The sequence below is a fragment of the Rhineura floridana genome, chromosome 3, assembly GCF_030035675.1.
Source record: "Rhineura floridana isolate rRhiFlo1 chromosome 3, rRhiFlo1.hap2, whole genome shotgun sequence".
Lineage (NCBI taxonomy): Eukaryota > Metazoa > Chordata > Lepidosauria > Squamata > Rhineuridae > Rhineura > Rhineura floridana.
This window is the reverse complement of record NC_084482.1, coordinates 59,073,063-59,093,761: the sequence shown is the minus strand read 5'-3', so window position 1 is coordinate 59,093,761 and position 20,699 is coordinate 59,073,063. Positions and strand designations below refer to the sequence as shown.

The 20,699-nt window shown below is 44.4% G+C and overlaps 1 protein-coding gene across 2 annotated transcripts in view; it reads right to left on the bottom strand.

Moving 5' to 3' along the window:
• Positions 1 to 20,699, bottom strand: part of TMEM104 (transmembrane protein 104) — a 123,749-nt gene that overhangs the window by 97,800 nt on the left and 5,250 nt on the right. For both annotated transcript variants that reach the window (XM_061616090.1, XM_061616089.1), the window contains exon 2: positions 8,259 to 8,367. In XM_061616090.1, the coding sequence (XP_061472074.1) occupies positions 8,259 to 8,303 (45 nt within the window). In that variant the 5' untranslated portion in view covers positions 8,304 to 8,367. The remainder of the gene's footprint in view (positions 1 to 8,258; positions 8,368 to 20,699) is intronic.

Here is a 20,699-nt window from a genome sequence, read left to right as displayed (position 1 = left end):
TTGCAAAAATCTTTGCACCTCCCCACTCCAACTCAAAAGGCTCTACTTCCACAAATTTTATGTTTAACCGTCTTTAACCTTTAGGTTCAACACTGACTGACAGTGCCGTACCTAGCATATTTGACACCCGGAACAGACCATTTTTTAACACCCCCTCCTGTATACGACAAAATTATTTTCAGTAATAATCATGAAATGAAACAAATAATAATAATGGCCAGAAAAGAAATGCAGATAGTGAAAATTTTCTTTGATTGAACTTCGTATATATAATCATGCCAGTAAAAAAAATTAAAAAATAAAAAATAAAATAAATATTACAGTCCAAAAAAGGAAAAAAGTAATGGATTAATACTTTTTAATTACATTAATGTATTTTTTGAAAATACGGAAAAAACATATACCTACATATTGGTCTGTTGCAGTAATGAATAATATTACAGTTTCTGTTTTCGAGCCTTAACTTCTGCAAATTTGTCAATGACTTCAACGTCTTAGCTTGCCTTCCTTCAGGGATTACTAACAAGAACCACTGACCTTTGATATCCAACACATGGCAACAGATTTAAGTGTGATTTCAAGAGTTCTAGTTATTCAGTGCCAATAATATACAGAGCAATCCCAACCTCCAAACCACAATGCTAGAGGAATTCTGGATGGATTTGGAGAGGAGCTCCCCAATGTACCTGCCCAAATGGAGGATGACGTTATCACTACGATATCAAGCGGAAACTCTCAAAACAGAGCATTTCAGGGGGAGGGTCTGGGCCACCTCCTTTCCTCACATTCTGATCAGTGCAGCCTGTGGAGGTGGTGGTAGCTACACCATCAAGCCCCACCAATGCCAGGCAGGGGTTAGGATTGCAGCCATAATTGCAATCTCATTTATTATCTTAAAGCAGTGGATCCCAAACCTTTCTCCCCCACTTGAAAACTTGCCAATTGTTCTGGCAGACCACTTAAGGATTTTTCTGCCTGTTGCAGCAATTGTAGATGCTGTATGGTTTTTAATTGCATTTTTATTGCTTCTTTTGTTTCTTATATTGTATTCTATTGTATTACAGTGGGCATTCCATAGAATTCAAATTGTAATACCATAAAATACAATACAAGAAATAAAAGAATAAAAATACAATTAAAAATCAATATGAATATTTAATATGGGCATGCCACAAACCACCTGAATGAAGCTTGTGGGCTGCCAGTGGTCCATGGACCACAGTTTGGGAACCTTTGCCCTTTAGTAAGTAGTCTATTCTGTAACTTGTGCCTACTTTGGAAAGTACTGCATCTCCACACTGACAAAGTAAGAGGCAATCTATTCCTGGCTGAGATGTCCCTTGTAAGTAATATCTTCTGTATATTCTGTAAATTTAAATTATATAAACTCATTTGAAATGTGGTATTGGAGGAGAGCTTTGCAGATACCATGGACTGCGAAAAAGATAAAGAACAAATTAAACCAGATTAGATAATTAAATTATCACTAGAAGCTAAAATGATGAAACTGAGGTCCATCATACTTTGGACACATCATGAGAAGACATGATTCACTAGAAAAGATAATACTGGGAAAAACAGAAGAGAGTAGAAAAAGAGGAAGGCCAAACAAGAGATGGATTGATTCCATAAAGGAAGCCACAGACCTGAACTTATAAGATCTGAACAGGGTGGTTTATAACAAGCTCTATTAGAGGTTGCTAATTTATAGGGTCACTATAAGTCGTAATTGACTTGAAGGCATACAACACACACACATGCACTCTAACTATTTGAGTAGGTACCTATTCCACAACCCGTCAGTAGGGACTGATTCTAAAGCAACATTTCTCCAGAGAAATCTGATGGTAAAAATGTTATGTCAATTCAAAACCCATATGGATTTTGAAAAGCCATGCTCTGGAAACAAGGGCTTTTTCTTCCCTGCCCAAATCTATGTGGATTTTACATTCTACTTAAATTTTTCCACAGGTATTCCTCAATAGGTACTCCTACATAGAGAGAAAAGAATAACACTGGAACAGGCCCAAGTTCCCATGCTTCAGTGCAGACACATCTATATCATCTTACTCAATGACTGATAAAATATGCTAATTCTCATTAGGAATTGTTCAATAGTAACCCCAATTCTCTTTTCCGTCATCTAATTTTCATGCATTAGGTAAACACAGATTAAAACACAGATTGTTGTAAACCGCCCAGAGAGCTTCAGCTATGGGGCAGTATACATATGTAATAAATAAATAAATAAAAGGGAATATCATCTTGAGGTGGAAGGGCAATGGCAGTAGCAAAATTACTTTGACACCTGACATAACCTGTTTGGAAACAACGCAAAACGCTGCATTGGCAAACACATGGAATATTATGTTTACATAAAGAGGTCTTAGATGTTTACACAGAATATAGAGCCCCATCGCTTAATCACCTGCAGCATGTGGGCCTTGCAGAAAAGAAAGTTTCCTATTCCATATATTTTGTGGAGTTTACCATCTAGCTGAGTGTTCACAATGAGATGGCATGGGCCCCTTTCCCTAATTAGATGTCTACAGATTGAACAGGATTTGCCAAAATTACCTGCCTGCTTGGTCGGCCTGCTCCCGCTCGCTCAGGGCCACCGTGGTGTAAATTCTCCGGTACCGCTCAGCCAGGCCCCGGCCTGACAACAGCAGCTGGTAGCGACCCCAACAGCCACTACCGCCTGGAGGGGAGGAAAGCCCTGAAGATGCCAGCGGCGGCAGCAGCACCCCAAAACCAGCTGTGCATGGCCACGCAGGGCTCCCCGCCTTTGCCGGTTCCTCTTGGGAAGAGGAAGAAGCCACAAGGCTCAGATCCTGTACAGGTAGCGGCGGCAGCAGATGCTGCTCCACCCATCTCTCCCACTCCGCCTCCGCACGCTCAGCCCTGAGCCCGGCAGACCCACACCCCCTTTTCCTTTTCCTCCTCCCCTCAGTGCCTCAGCGGCGCAGCCATAGGGAAGCCCACGACAAACAGGCACAAGCAGGCCGGCTGGCTGGCCAGTACCACCCAATTGAGCTGACTGACTGACCTCGTGCGCATGCGGGAGTATGTAGTACCACAGGGGTTGGAGACACGAACTGCGCCCGACAATGCACCCCCTTACTGCCTGCACCCAGGGCGGACCACCCCCACCGCTTCGCTCTTGGTACACCATTGCTGACTGAGGAAGTTGCCTTATACTGAGAGAGACCCTGGGTTCCTCTAGCTCAGTATTGTCTACACTGACTGGAAGCGTCTCTCCAGGGTTTTAAGCAAGATTCCCTCCCAACCCTACCTGGAGATGCCGAGGATTGAATTTAGGACCTTCTGCATGCAAGGGAGATGCTCTGCCATTGAACTACGACCCCTTCCCTTCTAGGAAATAGGATTCATTACCATTCTTAAAGAAGTGCCCACATAAATAAAAGAGTTGCACAGAATTTCAGAACCAAAAACAGCATGAAGAACACATGCAAAAACATATTCAGTAGGCAGGAGCCACAATGGATAATTAGGGCCGCATCTCAAGTATAGATGACATTTTGCATGCCAAATATTCCAGATTCCTGCGCTAGCATCTCCCAAGTAGGGCTGGGAAAGGACTTCTTCCTGAAACCACTGCCAGTTAGCGCAGACAACCCTGAGCTAGGCAAATTAATGCTCTGACTCAGTATATAGCAGCTTCCTATGAGCCCAAGGCACTGGCAGGAAAAAAATTCAAAACCTATTAAAAACCATATCTCACATAAGATATTGTATCCATTAGACCTGACCTGCAAGAAAGGCAGGGGGAGAGAATGGCTTCCATCCCTTTATTAGAGTTCTTGGCATATCCATTATCAGAAGACAACTATCTACCCAGAATACCATGTCCACTGCCAAGCACACCATTTCTTCAAGTGGCATCATGAACAAAATTAGCCAAGAACTGGGAACATATACAGTATATTAACCAAATGTTTCTGGCAGAAGTATTGAAATAGAAAATGTATCCCTCAGGGACCTTTTTTTGCACAGCCATCAGCTTCTCTTTGAGAGAACACGGTCCTCCTGTTCTTACTGGCATCTAAACAGCAAATGCATCTTTTGACTTCTCTCCCACAGGAGGAAACACAAAAGTCTGCCAGTTTGCAAAGTGATTTTTAACTCACTGGGCAGAACTGTCATTCCCTGCATACACTGCCTCCTGGCTCTAGGCCTTAATTGGTTCTGCACATGAAGCGTTTTAGACAGAAACCTTGGAGGTTTTCTTTGACTCTGATTAAAAAGAACAGTATATGGATGAATGATTTATTTCAGACACTGGTAGAGACGTATTTTGGGTCTTCCAAAAATGAGACAAGGACAGTTTTAGTGCTCTATACCCTGAAGATTTCTGTAATACTATAATTTTTAATCTGTAAGGTACTTGGCAATTTAACATCTTGGGAGTCTATTTTTTCCCTTGAAAGTGAGATCAATCTTCCATAGACTAGGTATACCAGCAATCTGATTAATGTTTTCTCAGAATTCACTTGCAATCAGAAAACCACCACTCATGAGAATAGCTTTGCCAGAGAGGTGTGATGGGCTATATATTAAGAAGAAGGGCACAGTCCACTGGTATGCCAGAAAAGAGCACCATAAGCTGCAACTTTTGCGCTCTTAGCTCCCAACTCTTTAAAAAAAACTCCTCCCAATACTTCTTTGTTTGCCTCAGTTTTTATTTAAAAAATTACTTTCCTGAGTTTTCAACCAATTGTTCCTGCAAGATGGCAACAATAAGAATTCTAGGCAAGAAAACAGGATACAGCCACTTGGGGCAAACACAGCATCTCAGCTAATTTCTTTTCAAAGCTACAGAATTTTAAGAAACCTTTGTAGCCTATACTGCCAAACACATCTGCATTTGAACACGCTGTAAACATGAACCCAGGGATCTTGTGCATGCTGCTTATGCATCATATGTCTTTTTCTTGTTGCACAAAGCATGTTTTGTTTTAAAAAAATTAAACAATTGACCATTGTGGAAGATTTGGGAAGTGCATGAAATGTTACTTGTAACAGTATGGAGCTAGTTATATATCCTTTTGCCAGATGTTTTTATTTATTTATTAAATTTATATCCTGCCCTCCCTCTTGGTAGGAGCCCAGAGTGGCAAACAAAAACACTAAAAATACTCTAAAACATCATAAAAACAGACTTTAAAATATATTAAAACATCTTTAAAAACATTTTTACATTTTTAAAAACATCTTAAAAAGCAATTCCAACAGAGACGCAAATTGGGATAAGGTCTCTACTTATAAGGCTTGTTGAAAGAGGAAAGTCCTCAGTAGGCGCTGAAAAGAAAACGGAGATGGCACCTGTCTAATATTTAAGCGGAGGGAATTCCAAAGGTAGGTGCCATAGCACCAAAGGTCCACTTTCTATGTTATGCAGAATGGACCACCTGATAAGATGGTATCTGCAGGTCGACTAGGTATATAAGGGGTAAGATAATCTTTCAGGTATCCTGGTCCTAAACTGTATAGGGCTTTGTACACCAAGACCAGAACCTTGAACCTAGCCTGGTAGCTAATGGGCAGCCAGTGCGATTCTTTCAGGAATGGTGTGACAGGTTGGCATCCTGCCCCACTGAGCAGTCATGCAGCTGCATTTTGCACCAGCTACAGCTTCCGGACCAACCTCAAGGGCAGCCACACATAGAGCGCATTACAGTAATCCAACCTGGAGGTTACCAGTGCATGGACCACAGTGGTCAGGCTATCCCACTCCATAAACAGCAGCAGCTGTCTTACCTGCCGAAGCTGGTAAAAGGCACTCCTAGCCAGTGAGATCACCTGGGCCTCTAGCGACAAAGATGGATCCAGGAGCACCCCCAGACTACGGGCCTGCTCTTTCAGAGGGAGTACAACACCATCCAAAGCAGGCAACTGACCAATTATCCAAACTCGGGAACCACCAAACCACAGGGCCTCTGTCTCGCTAGGATTCAGACTCAATTTACTGGCCCTCATCCATCCCACCACAGAGTCCGGGCACCGGCCCAGGGCTTGCATGGCCTCTCCTGATTCAGATATTAAAGAGAAATAGAGCTGGGTATCATCAGCATACTGCTGACACTTTGCCCCAGATCTCCTGATGACTGCTCCCAAGGGCTTCATATAGATATTAAACAGCATGGGGACAAGATGGGGGACAAGATGGTACCCTGTGGCACCCCACAGGACAACTGCCAGGGGGCCAAAAGACAATTACCCAATGCTATTCTCTGAAAACGACCCTGGAGATAGGATCAGAACCACTGTAAAACAGTGAGTCCAATACCCATCTCACCAAATCAGCTCAGAAGGATACCATGGTCAATGGTATCAAAAGCCACCAAGAGACAAGTAAGAATAACAGGGTCACACTCCCCCTGTCCTTCTCCTCATAAAGGTCATCCATCAGGGTGACCAAGGCCAATTCAGTCCCATAACAAGGCCTGAACCCAGATTGGAATGGGTCAGGATAATCTGTTTCATTCAAGAGTACTCGCAATTGTTGCGCCACAACCTCTCAATCACCTTTCCTAAAAAAGTGGGTATTTGAGACGGGGAAGTAGTTGTCACAAACCAATGGGTCCAGGGTGGGCTTTTTCAGGTGTGGCTGGATCACCGCCTCTTTCAGGACTGCTGGAACCACTCCCTCCTGCAACAATGCGTCGACCACACCGTGGATCCACTTGGTCACACCCCCTCGGCAAGCTTTAATAAGCCAAGAAGGACAAAGGCCGAGAGGACACATGGCTGGCCACATTGTTGCAAGCACCCACCCAGACCATCTTGAGGCTGATTTCCTAGCTTGCAAGTCAGTAAATAATTTTACAATGCTGAGTTAGTCATTTCTGTCAAGCATACTTGGATATACTGTTTGCTAAAGATGTTTTTATTCTAAATGTTCTTGTAAAAGCTATTGGCATGAAAGAAAAAGCTTTCCTTGGTCATATCAATCATTCCGTTTTTTATTTGTAGCCAATGGCCATTACAATATAAAGAACAAAGACGAATATGACAACCCAAGAGTGAGTTAAAGGTATATTTTCAGAATTGCAAATTATCAAAACTTAGAAGTGAAAGTTTCTCCAAACCAATTTGATAAAAAAAGTAGGCACACACTAATCAAAAAGTACTTTAGCGGAAAATCACAGAACATGGTATTTCCCCAAAACTAATCTTTCAACTAGTTCGAGAGTCACAGATACCTGCACTTCCATGACAGCCTTTTACATGTGGTTTCCAGGCAGCCTTCAATCCAATGAACTTACAGGAGGAGAGCTGCTTAGCTTCACAGAAGAACTGCTTTCTATTACTTCACACAATTGTATCACTAAATGGCATCACCTTGACAATTGGTTTGAATATGCCAAGTTATAACTAATGTTATCCTTCTACACATGGTAGGCTCTGCGCTCCATCAGAGGCTTATGTAAACAAAAGAGGGGAGTAGGGCATTTTTTGCAAATTCTCTTTTTTCACAATGCTGTGCCAGAAGACACCCTAGCACCCTGGAACAGATGGGGGGGTGGATAAAGGTGACTGCAGCACAAAGTGAAATCAATGAAAATCATCCCTTCCTGCCACCTGTTCATGGAATCCTCTGCTGGAGAGACTCTTCGTTCCTTCTACTGATTTTTAGGCCTTTCCCCCATTTGTTTTTATAACATCTATCAAAATGTATCATCTTTTGAAGAAACAGCAACACTGATGCAGCTTGAACACAATGAAGTACTTTGAATATTCACTAGAGATTCCATAGAGTGTATTTGGCAAGGTGTGTTAAACATTAAGGCATTTTTTTTAAAAATGCAAGAAACATTAACTCCAAAAAGCTTTTAGACCATGTGTGGGTAAAAAGAGCAAACAAATATGTATTGGAACAGTGCCATTTTCTTGCTTTTTCCCAAACATATTTTAATACAAGTATAAATTGACTAAGGCTGAAATGCAATACACACTTACCTGGGAGTAAGTCTCACTGAACCCAATGAAGCTTACTTCTGAATAGACATGTACTGGATTGCAGCCTCAGCCACGACTCAAGAAAAGAACATGAATTTTAAAACAAAAGAATATGCTCAATATCCCTGCTCATATTAATTTTTATATTAGCTTATTCTCAGGGAAGCAGGAAATAGAGTAACAAAACTGTGTTGCATAAAATGACAGTTTTGCATACAAACATCTGGCTCAACATGAACCTCTAACAAGAAATGGTAGCAGTGCTAAATACTCACATAAGGAGAGTAGAGCTCTCCTGTATCAGTAATGCCTCCAGCCATGTTGAAGAGGATGGAACACTCTCAGAGAGAGAACTCAGTCCCTTTTGATCCTATCACTGTTAACCTGAAAGAAACATTAAGAGCTGTTTATGGGAGTCAGAAGAGCAGTTCATCGTTATGCATTAATACAAGTCTAGCAGTACAATGATGCTACCAGCCTTCCCTGGAAGTAAAAGCAAACAGACTTCCCCAACTCAGCTAGAGTTTGCTATTCACTCATATGGTAAGTTGCATAATTCTAACTAAGGGCCATAATCCTTTTAGAGACCCCACTGAACTATCAGCCATGTCAAAAACAAGCACCAAAACTAAAGCTCCCCGTTACTGCAAAAGTAAATATTCTAGCCAGATTGCACCATCAAGGTAGAACTTACTGTTAAGGATTTCAACTCATAAATTGGACTGATCACAATCACCAACGGAGAAAAATAGATGTAAGATAATTTACTTAAATTAAATTACGTATCTCCTGTACAAGCATGGATATTAACTGGCTGTTAAAACAATTAAAATATAATAGTTTGCAACTAAATTGAGTTTTTATGGAACCTAGGAACAGAATCCAAAACCTACAGGCCACATGCCTTTTACAGCTAGATTTGTTTCTCTCTGTAAACAAGAATGCTAAGCCAGATCACGTAATCCACATGCAGCCCCCCAATGCCTCCTAAAGCTGCCCCATTCTTCCCTCCCTCCATAGTTCCTTCTTTCCTGTTCATAGCCTCCTTATTTTTTCAGACATTTAAAAGTATTTTGCCCCTCTTTCTATGTGGTTTATAACACTGGAAGGAGCTGGGTGTTTCATTTGGGGGGGAGGGAACACTGCATATGTGTTTTGTTCATTTTTCCTGGCTGCATGACTTGGAGAAAAGCAGCCCCTCACCCTGAGCTGTCTGAGAACAGAGGCTGGCTTCTGCCACATATGCAAGTGAGTGTGTGGATGACATCATAATGGTAGAAAGTAAATACATTCACTTGCTTCTCAGAACATTAGCTGTATTCATCTGTTGTACTACAAAGAAAGTCTTGGTATACTTATTTGAGAGTAACCCCATCAACCCAATGGCTTACTTCTAAGTAAACCTACACAGGATTGGGAATTCTAATGTTAGGTAGTTATGGTGAAAACTGAAGCAGGGTGGTCTTTATTCTGGATTAGTTAATCCAGAAATTTTTTGTCTCTGGCTCTACTCGCTGTCCGCATGTGGCCCCCGATGGATTACCGCAAGGAAACGTGATCCTCAACAGCAAAAAGGTTGCTCGCACCATACCTATTTGAAGACTTACTTATTTGCTATAATAGTATGCATAGTTATTTGAAAGTGCAACTGAACCAAGTGGAACTTAATTCAACATAAACATGCACTGGATTGAGATATATTTATTTATTGAATTTATGTCCCACCCTTCCTCCCAAAGGAGTCCAGGGTGGCAAACATATCAACAAAACAGTTTCACAGCAAAAAAAAAAGCATTTCAAAAACAGTTTACAACATTCTAAAACATAATTAATATAATTAAATATATTTAATAATTTAATATATTTACTTGTATTTTAACCTGTTTTATTATGCTGTACACCGCCCTGGGAGCTTATTGCTATAGGGCGGTCTAAAAATGTAATAAAATAAATAAATAAATAAATAATTACAGTTAAAAGCTATGCCTGCCAGGGTACCTGGTCCAGCATCAGGGTAGACCTGAGGGTCGGGGGGTGTGTGCTGTGGTCTATAGGAGTTCCATCTCCCTCTGCAAGCACCCTGTCCATGTGACTACTGGTCTGGAGTGTTTGCACCTTATGTTGGGTCAACGGGACAGACTGGGGATTCTGTTGGTGTACCGCCCACCCCGCTGCCCAACAGACTCCCTAGCTGAGCTGACAGAGGTGGTCTTGGGTGTACTGTTGAGATCCCCCAGACTGTTGGTTCTCGGGGATCTCAACATCCATGGCGAGGCCACCTTATCCGGGGCGGCTCAGGATTTCATGGTCTCCATGACAACCATGGGACTGTCTCAATATGCCATTGGCCCAACACATGTAGCAGGTCATACTCTAGACTTGGTTTTTGCAACTGGACATGGAGTTGATGATCTAAATGTGGGGGGCCTTACATCAGTCCCTCTGTCATGGTCAGATCACTGCTTGCTGAAGTTTAGACTTACAGTGGCTTTTCCCCTCTGCAAGGGTGGGGGACCTATTAAGTTGTTCCGCCCCCAGAGACTAATGGATCCGGATGGTTTCCAAACGCCTCTGGGGAGCTTTCCGGCTGATAGGGCTGGCGCTCCTGTCGAAACCCTGGTCGAGCTGTGGAATACAGAAATGACCTGGGTGGTTGACATGATTGCTCCTGAGCGCCCTCTCCTGTGTAGAGCTCATACGGCTCCATGGTATACCCCAGAGTTGAGAGCGATGAAACAATATCGGAGACGGCTTGAGTGCAGATGGAGATGAACTCCTAGTGGATGCAATTATACACTGGTAAGTAAGTGCCTATGGTAAGCTGTATTTAGGGGCAGTAAGGGCAGCAAAAAAACAATATTTCACTGCCACTATCAAATCATCAATCTGCCGCCCAGGGGAGCTCTTCAGAATTGTCCAGGGGCTATTACACTCTGGCCCCAGGGACATGGTAGAACCATCTGAGGCTCGCTGTAATAAATTTGCTAGGCACTTCCAGGATAAAATCTTTAGCATCCACCAGGACTTAAGACTCCAGTGTTATAGCAGGTGAATCAAGCGAGGTATCCAGAGCACAGCCTTGTCTCGATTTCTTGGATGAGTTTCAGTTGGTGCAGATTGAGGACGTTGACAAGGTGCTTGGACAGGTTCATGCAACCACTTCTGTGCTGGATCCTTGCCCTTCTTGGCTAATAAAAGCTAGCAGGGATGGAACAGCCGGCTGGGCCAGGGAGGTGATTAATGCCTCTCTGCGAGAGGGGGTGGTCCCTGGCTGCCTGAAAGAGGCGGTAGTGAGACCACTCCTGAAGAGACCCTCCCTGGACTCAGAAAATCTTAATAACTATAGGCCGGTAGCAAATGTTCCATTCCTGGGCAAGGTCCTGGAACGAGTGGTTGCAGGCCAGCTCCAGACACTCTTGGATGAGACTGATCATCTGGATCCATTTCAGTTGGGTTTCAGGCCTGGTTTTGGCACTGAAACAGCCTTGGTCGCCCTGTATGATGACCTTTGTCAGGAGAGAGACACGGGGAGTGTGACTCTGTTGATTTTCCTTGATCTCTCAGCGGTTTTCGATACCATCGACCATGGTATCCTTCTTGGGAGACTGGCTGAGTTGGGAGTGGGAGGTACTGCATTGCAGTGGTTCCGCTCCTACTTGGCAGGTCGCCTCCAGAAGGTGGTGCTTGGGGAACACTGCTGGGCACCCTGGACTCTCCAGTATGGGGTTCCGCAGGGGTCAGTTCTGTCCCCCATGCTGTTCAACATCTACATGTTTCTACTAGGAAATACCTAGTTAACCTAAATGAGTTCAAATCTCCAGGGCCTGATGAACTGCATCCCAGAGTATTGAAGGAACTTGCTGATATACTCTCGGAACCTCTTGCCATCATCTTTGAGAAATCCTGGAGAACGGGAGAGGTGCTGGAGGATTGGAGACGGGCAAACGTCATCCCGCTCTTTAAAAAGGGTAAAAAAGAAGATCCAGGGAATTACAGGCCGGTCAGTCTGACTTCAATACCGGGAAATATATTAGAACAGATAATAAAAGAGTCCATTGGCAACTATCTAGATGACAATGCTGTGATTAGTAGGAGCCAGCATGGGTTTGTCAAGAAAAAATCCTGTCAAACTAATCTCATCTCTTTTTTTGATCGGGTCACTAGTTTAGCAGATGGTGGAAATGCTGTAGATGTCATCTATCTAGATTTCAGCAAAGCGTTTGACAAAGTCCCCCACGACCTTTTGATTAGCAAACTGGTCAAATGCGGACTAGATGGAAATACTGTCAGGTGGATTCACAACTGGTTGGAAAACCGTACTCAAAGAGTGGTCGTCGGTGGCTCTGCTTCGGACTGGAAGGAGGTTTCGAGTGGAGTGTCACAGGGTTCTGTCCTGGGGCCGATACTCTTCAACATTTTTATCAATGACTTAGATGACGGGGTGGAGGGAAGCCTTATGAAGTTTGCGGATGATACGAAACTGGGAGAGATAGCTAACACAATGGAAGACAGGAATAAAATCCAAAGGGACCTGGATAGACTAGAAAATTGGGCTGAAATTAATAAAATGAAATTCAATAAAGACAAATGCAAGATTCTGCATTTAGGCCACAAAAACAAAATGCACGGGTACAGGATGGGAAATACCCGGCTTAGCAGTAGCGCGTGTGAGAAGGACCTTGGAATTGTAGTGGATCGCAAATTGAACATGACCCAGCAGTGTGATGCTGCGGCAAAAAAGGCAAACGCGGTTTTGGGCTGCATAAACAGAGCTATAGTTTCCAGGTCGAGGGAAGTAATAGTCCCACTATATTCTGCATTAGTCAGGCCTCATCTGGAATACTGCATTCAGTTCTGGGCACCTCATTTTAAGAAAGATATAGACAAGTTGGAACGGGTTCCAAAGAGGGCGACGAGGATGATAGCCGGTATGGAGAACAAGTCTTATGAGAAAAGGTTGAAGGAACTTGGCATGTCCAGTCTGGTGAAGAGAAGGCTGAGGGGTGACATGATTGCACTCTTTAAGTACCTGAAGGACTGTCACATAGAGGAGGGTACAGATTTGTTCTCTGGTGCCCCAGAGGGTAGGACTAGGTCTAATGGCTTTAAGTTGCAGGAGCATAGATTCAGATTGGACATTAGAAGTTCCTTCTTGACAGTAAGGGCAGTTCGGCAATGGAACCGACTCCCTAGGGAGGTGGTGGGATCCCCTTCGCTGGATGTCTTCAAGCAGAGGCTGGACAGCTATCTGTGGGAGATGCTCTAGCTGTGGATTTCCTGCTGTGAGCAGGGGGTTGGACTCAATGGCCTACAAGGCCCCTTCCAACTCTATGATTCTATGATTCTATGAAACTGTTGGGTGCGGTCATCCAGAGCTTTGGAGTGCGTTGCCATCAGTATGCTGATGACACGCAGCTCTATTTCTCCTTTCCATCTTCTTCAGGTGAGGCTGTCAATGTGCTGAACCAGTGCCTGGCTGCGACAATGGACTGGATGAGGGCTAATAAACTGAGGCTCAATCCAGACAAGACTGAGATGCTGCTAGTGGGTGGTTCTTCTGACCGGATGGTGGAAGTCCAACCTGTCCTGGATGGGGTTGCACTCCCCCTGAAGGAGCAGGTTCGTAGCATGGGGGTTCTCCTAGAATCATCTCTGCCACTTGAGGCTCAGGTAGCCTCAGTGGCACGGAGTGCCTTCTACCAACTTCGGTTGGTGGCCCAACTACGTCCCTATCTGGACAGGGATAACCTGGCTTCAGTTGTCCATGCTCTGGTAACCTCCAAATTAGATTACTGCAATGCATTCTATGTGGGGCTGCCTTTGAAGGCGTTTCGGAAACTGCAGCTTGTGCAAAATGCAGCGTCCAGATTGGTAACAGGGACCAGACAGTCCGAACATATAAAACCGATTCTGGCCCACTTGCACTGGCTGCCTGTATGTTTCCGAGATCGATTCAAGGTGCTGGTTTTGAACTATAAAGCCTTACACAGCTTGGGACCACAATACCTGATGGAATGCCTCTCCCAATACGAACCCACCCATACACTACGTTCAAGATCAAAGGCCCTCCTCCGGGTGCCTACTTCGAGGGAAGCTCGGAGAATGGTAACAAGGGAGAGGGCCTTCTCAGTGGTGGCCCCCAAATTATGGAATGATGCCCCTGACGAGGTGTGCCTGGCGCCAACACTGTTATCTTTTCGGCGCCAGGTCAAGACTTTCCTCTTCTCCCAGGCATTTTAGCATTTATTTTATTTATTTATTTATTTATTTATTGCACTTGTATACCGCCCCATAGCCAAAGCTCTCTGGGCGGTTTACAGCAACCAAAAACATTAAAACAAATACACAATTTAAAACACATATTTTAAAAACAATTTAAAACACAATTTAAAAATTTAAAACAATTTAAAAACACATGCTAAAATGCCTGGGAGAAGAGGAAAGTCTTGACCTGGCACTGAAAAGATAACAGTGTTGGCGCCAGGCACACCTCGTCACAAAATTCAACTTAGGAAAAATACTGCCTGTATGCTTTTTCCTTACTATTTTACCTTTAACAGTACAATAGTAAAAAGTAAAGAAAACATATATATAAACTGAATACTGATCACTCTGCTTTCCACAGTCCTCTACCCCCAGTGGTTACAGAGCTAAGATAACTCCTCTTAGGAATCAGTCTCCTGTGCACAGTAACCTGGAAATAAGCCCAATTGAACACAAGTTCAATATGGTGTGAACACACAATGCACAGGCCAGATTAAGATTGGTTGAAGCCTTGGGATGTACTAATTGGAGGGAGAAGAAAAACATGGCCCTTTATAGTACATATCATTGGCTAAAGGAACCAAATTTTGATACGAGCTCTAACTCCTCTTTTGCAGTAATTTTATGCATTCTGTATCTTCACAACAGCCTTGTAAGGTAGGTTAGACTAGGAGCTGGTGAATGGCCCAAGGCAGGAAGTGAGCAAAATGATCAGTTAACTGAGTTTAAAACATGTACATGTTCTGAGTATTTTCTTTTAATCACAGCTGGCAAAAATGATTTTTGTTTGTGTTTTGCTGAGAATTGTGAAACACCAGTAATTTTTGAAGTCCACAAAAGCTTAAGCCATAATAAAGACTATGGGCTCCTACTGGGAGGAAAGGTAGATATAAATCTAATAAATAGATACTGTAATAAATAAAATAATAAATAAAGACTATCAAGTTTATTAGTCTTTAAGGTAGCACAGGCATATTTTGCAGTACCTTGTATGTTGTGCTGCTTGGGGGAAGAGGGTCCCTATTTTGGGAACTACCCCAAGCCCTCCAGCCACTTTAATCTAGCCTTAGATATGCAGAAGAACATACATCTATTTTTCCCTATCTAAATAAAAATGTAAGCATCACACTGCGAACTGTAGCACAAATGCTTCTCCAATCTGCATGCCACTCACACCACCCACCATGGCAAGCAGACAAGGCAGCAGTGGCAGCAGCATCGTGGAGCAGTAATGGTGGCAGGCTGCGTGGGTAGGCAGACTGCGCTGTGTGGTGGCACTGTTTGTCTGGGGCAGCAGCAGCAGAACAGGTGAGGCAAGTGAGTTGATGTAGGGAGTGGAGGTGCCTGAGGGGGTAGGGGTCGACAAGGGGAGTGGGGTTGTCTGGGGATAGTGGGATTTGGCTGGGGTAGTGGTTGGCAGAGCCCCCCTTGAGGAAAAAGTTTTTTTTTAAAGTGCCTGTCAGGAATCTGCAAATTTGCAAAATCTTGGCTACAGTTTAAGACACATAAACGTTTGTGTGAGGCCTGGAAGGGGGGTGGGGAAGAAAAATGAAGGACAGAGGAATTGACCTGCTCAAGTCCCTGACAGCTTATATTATGTACCCTATGGGGGGGGGGGAGAAGAGAGAGATCAGGGATACAGGCAGAGGATGCCTTTCCCATCTCCAGAACTTTCACAGAGGATATGGCTATCAACGGCTACTAGCCATGGATGGCTACGCTCCACCTCCACAATTGGAGGCAGAATGCTTCTAAATACCAGTTGCTAGAAACCATAAGAGGGGAGAGTGCTCTTGGGGTCAGGGCCTGCTTGCTGGCTTCCCACCTGGCATATGGTTGACTACTGCGTGAAGAGGATGCTGGACTAGATGGGACACTGGCCTGATCCAGCAGGACTCTTATGTTCTTAACTGGGGGGCCCTCCCACTATATAGCTATAAAACACTTCGTTTTAGGGCTAGTAGCCCTCTAGTCCTATATTGCCCACCAGGAAAAGGCTCCACGAGCTAGAGGGAGCCCCAGCTGATGAAGCGTCAAGGCCCCAGCTGACAAAGCATCAAGGCGAGTTAAGCAGCAGAGCGAAAAGAGGGTAAGTAGCTCCCATTTATTCCATTATTTAATTGAAGTAAAACAGCTCAGAGCAATAAGTAATAAGGGCAGCCCAAGGTCACCCTGAGCTAGGAGCCAAATCCTGAAAGAATCTATATCTTAGGAGACAGATCCTAGGAGAAGGAAGCCCATAGAAAGCTAGTGTTCAACACCACCCTAGCAGGAAAGCTTCAGGGGACACTGTAAACAAGGCTAAATTCCAGTCGGAGAGAAGGGGGAAAAGGAAACTCCACCGACACATACAGGGAGAGAGTCAGCTCAGTCCTTGCTAAAAAGGGCAGCTTCAGCCTTCCTGAAACACAACCACAAGCTCTGTTTCCCTAGGTTAAAGAAAGGTCAGGCTGTTCTAGGTGGGAAAACAACAAACACAAAAGACTTGCCTGGAAGGCGCAGCCCCTTGATTAGATTAAAAGCAGCCAAAAGCTTAAACAGCCCCGCCCCTCGCTCAGGAAGGAAGGAAGCCTGAGAGAATACTAAAGAGTTAAGCCCCAGCTGATAGCCATCAGCCTCAAGTAACACATCATTGGCTGGCAGCAGTAGCTGGGAGGAACCAGCCACACATATAAAGTCAGAGCACCCTAGCGAGGGAGCCTGCTCCACGAGCTAGAGGGAGCCCCAGCTGACGAAGCGTCAAGGCGAGTTAGGCAGCAGGGCGAGTTCGGGAGTTCGGCAGCAGGGCGAGGAGGCCAGGGCCCCCCACTCTGCCCGTCTGTTCCCTGACCTCAACTAAACCGCAGTCTCCAACCCATTGACGTAATAAACCTTAAGCAAAACTATGCAGGTAAGAAGCCAGCAGGGGTGTGGGGGCTTTCCAGTGTTTTGCACCGCCTGCAGCATGTACGACTATCTGCTTGTTGGACAGAAGTCGTGGGTATGCTCTCGGTGCAATGAGCTCCTGGCTCTCCGTGAACGACTTCATTTCCTTGAGGCCAAGGTGGCGGACCTGGAAAAGCTGAGAGAGGCAGAGAGGTGTGTGGAGGAGGCCTTCAGGGACGTTATAGCTGTGTCCCACTCCAACGATGATAGCTCTCCTGCTATCATGGAGAACGATGGTCTCGGGGAAGGAGAGCATCCAGCTGAGGAAGAGGGAAACAATCCCTTAGAAGGGACCCATTCCTTGGGGGATGAGCAGCTATCCTCTCGTGCCGAGGATATATCTCCAGGGGGTGGAGGGATCCTTGTAGTGGGTGATTCGATCATTAGGAACATAGACAGTGGGGTGTGTGATGGGCGTGTAGACCCCAAGGTGTTTTGCCTGCCTGGTGCGAAGGTTGCGGATATCGCCCATCGTTTAGATAGTTTGGTAGACAGTGCTGGGAAGGAGTCAGTGGTCGTGGTGCACGTTGGCACCAATGACATGGGGAAATGCAGCCGTGAGGTCCTGGAAGCAAAATTTAGGTTGCTAGGTAGGATGCTGAAAGCCAGGACCTCCAAGGTGGCTTTCTCTGAAATGCTACCAGTTCCACGCGTAGGACCAGCCAGACAGGCCCAGCTTCACAGTCTCAATGCGTGGATGAGACGATGGTGTCGGGTGGAAGGGTTCGGATTTGTTAGGCACTGGGGAACATTTTGGGACAAGCCGGGCCTGTACAAAAGGGACGGGCTCCACTTGAACCAGAATGGAACCAGACTGCTGGCACTTAAAATTAAAAAGGTAGCAGAGCAGCTTTTAAACTGACTGAGGGGGGAAACCCGACAGGAGCTGAGAAAGGTCCGGTTCGGAATAAACCTTCCCCCTGGGATAAAAACCAAAGAAATGATGAAATTTTAAAAGGGGTAGGCCTAGAAGTAGGCATTGTGAGAGCAGGGGCACAGGATATAAATTCAGAAGAGCAAAATTACCACAGGCCTAACCACAAGTGCCAAAGACACTTGAAGAGAGACACTGCTTACAAGTGCCTGTACGCTAATGCTAGGAGCCTCCGAACCAAGATGGGAGAACTGGAGTGCTTGGTCTTAGAGAAGAGCATTGATATAGTGAGCATAACCGAGACCTGGTGGAATGGAGAAAACCAGTGGGATACGGTTATCCCTGGATATAAACTATATCGGAAGGACAGGGAAGGACGTATTGGTGGCGGAGTCGCTCTATACGTGAAAGAAGGCATTGAATCCAGCAAGCTCGAAACCCCAAAAGAGGCAGACTCCTCCACAGAATCGTTGTGGGTGGTGATACCGTGCCCCAGGAGGGACTTAATACTGGGAACGATCTATCGTCCCCCTGATCAAAATGCTCAGGGAGACCTTGAGATGAGATATGAAATTGAGGAAGCATCCAAACTAGGAAATGTGGTAGTAATGGGTGACTTCAACTACCCGGACATAGACTGGCCGCATATGTGTTCCAGTCATGACAAAGAAGCAAATTTCTAGATATTCTAAATGACTATTCCCTAGATCAGTTGGTCATGGAACCGACCAGAGGGACGGCAACCCTGGACTTAATCCTCAGTGGGGACCGGGACCTGGTGCGAGATGTAAGTGTTGTTGAACCGATTGGGAGCAGTGACCACAGTGCTATTAAATTAAACATACATGTAAATGGCCAATTGCCAAGAAAATCCAACACGGTCACATTTGACTTCAAAAGAGGAAACTTCACAAAAATGAGGGGATTGGTAAAAAGAAAGCTGAAAAACAAAGTCACTCGAAAATGCTAGGAAGTTGTTTAAAAACACTATATTAGAAGCTCAACTGGAGTGCATACCGCAGATCAGAAAAGGTACCGCCAGGGCCAAGAAGATGCCAGCATGGTTAACAACCAAAGTCAAGGAAGCTCTTAGAGGCAAAAAGTCTACCTTCAGAAAATGGAAGTCTTGTCCGAATGAAGAAAATAAAAAAGAACACAAACTCTGGCAAAAGAAATGCAAGAAGACAATAAGGGATGCTAAAAAAGAATTTGAGGAGCACATTGCTAAGAACATAAAAACCAACAACAAAAAATTCTATAAATACATTCAAAGCAGGAGACCATCTAGGGAGTCAATTGGACCCTTGGATGATAAGGGAGTCAAAGGTGTACTAAAGAACGATAAGGAGATTGCAGAGAAGCTAAATGAATTCTTTGCATCTGTCTTCACAGTGGAAGATATAGGGCGGATCCCTGAACCTGAACTAACATTTGCAGGAAGGGATTCTGAGGAACTAAGACAAATAGTGGTAACGAGAGAGGAAGTTCTAAGCTTAAGGGACAATATAAAAACTGACAAATCACCGGGCCCGGATGGCATCCACCCGAGAGTTCTCAAAGAACTCAAAGGTGAAATTGCTGATCTGCTAACTAAAATATGTAACTTGTCCCTTGGGTCCTCCTCCGTGCCTGAGGACTGGAAAGCGGCAAATGTAACGCCAATCTTCAAAAAGGGATCCAGAGGGGATCCCGGAAATTACAGGCCAGTTAGCTTAACTTCTGTCCCTGGAAAACTGGTAGAAAGTATGATTAAAGCTAGATTAACTAAGCACATAGAAGAACAAGCCTTGCTGAAGCAGAGCCAGCATGGCTTCTGCAAGGGAAAGTCCTGTCTCAGTAACCTATTAGAATTCTTTGAGAGTGTCAACAAGCATATAGATAGAGGTGATCCAGTGGACATAGTGTACTTAGACTTTCAAAAAGCGTTTGACAAGGTACCTCACCAAAGGCTTCTGAGGAAGCTTAGCAGTCATGGAATAAGAGGAGAGGTCCTCTTGTGGATAAGGAATTGGTTAAGAAGCAGAAAGCAGAGAGTAGGAATAAACGGACAGTTCTCCCAATGGAGGGCTGTAGAAAGTGGAGTCCCTCAAGAATCGGTATTGGGACCTGTACTTTTCAACTTGTTCATTAATGACCTAGAATTAGGAGTGAGCAGTGAAGTGGCCAAGTTTGCTGATGACACTAAATTGTTCAGGGTTGTTAAAACAAAAAGTGATTCCGAAGAGCTCCAAAAAGACCTCTCCAAAATGAGTGAATGGGTGGAAAAATGGCAAATGCAATTCAATATAAACAAGTGTAAAATTATGCATATTGGAGCAAAACATCTGAATTTCACATATACGCTCATGGGGTCTGAACTGGCGGTGACCGACCAGGAGAGAGACCTCGGGGTTGTAGTGGACAGCATGATGAAAATGTCAACCCAGTGTGCGGCAGCTGTGAAAAAGGCAAATTCCATGCTAGCGATAATTAGGAAAGGTATTGAAAACAAAACAGCCAATATCATAATGCCGTTGTATAAATCTATGGTGCGGCCGCATTTGGAATACTGTGTACAGTTTTGGTCGCCTCATCTCAAAAAGGATATTATAGAGTTGGAAAAGGTTCAGAAGAGGGCAACCAGAATGATCAAGCGGATGGACCAACTCCCTTA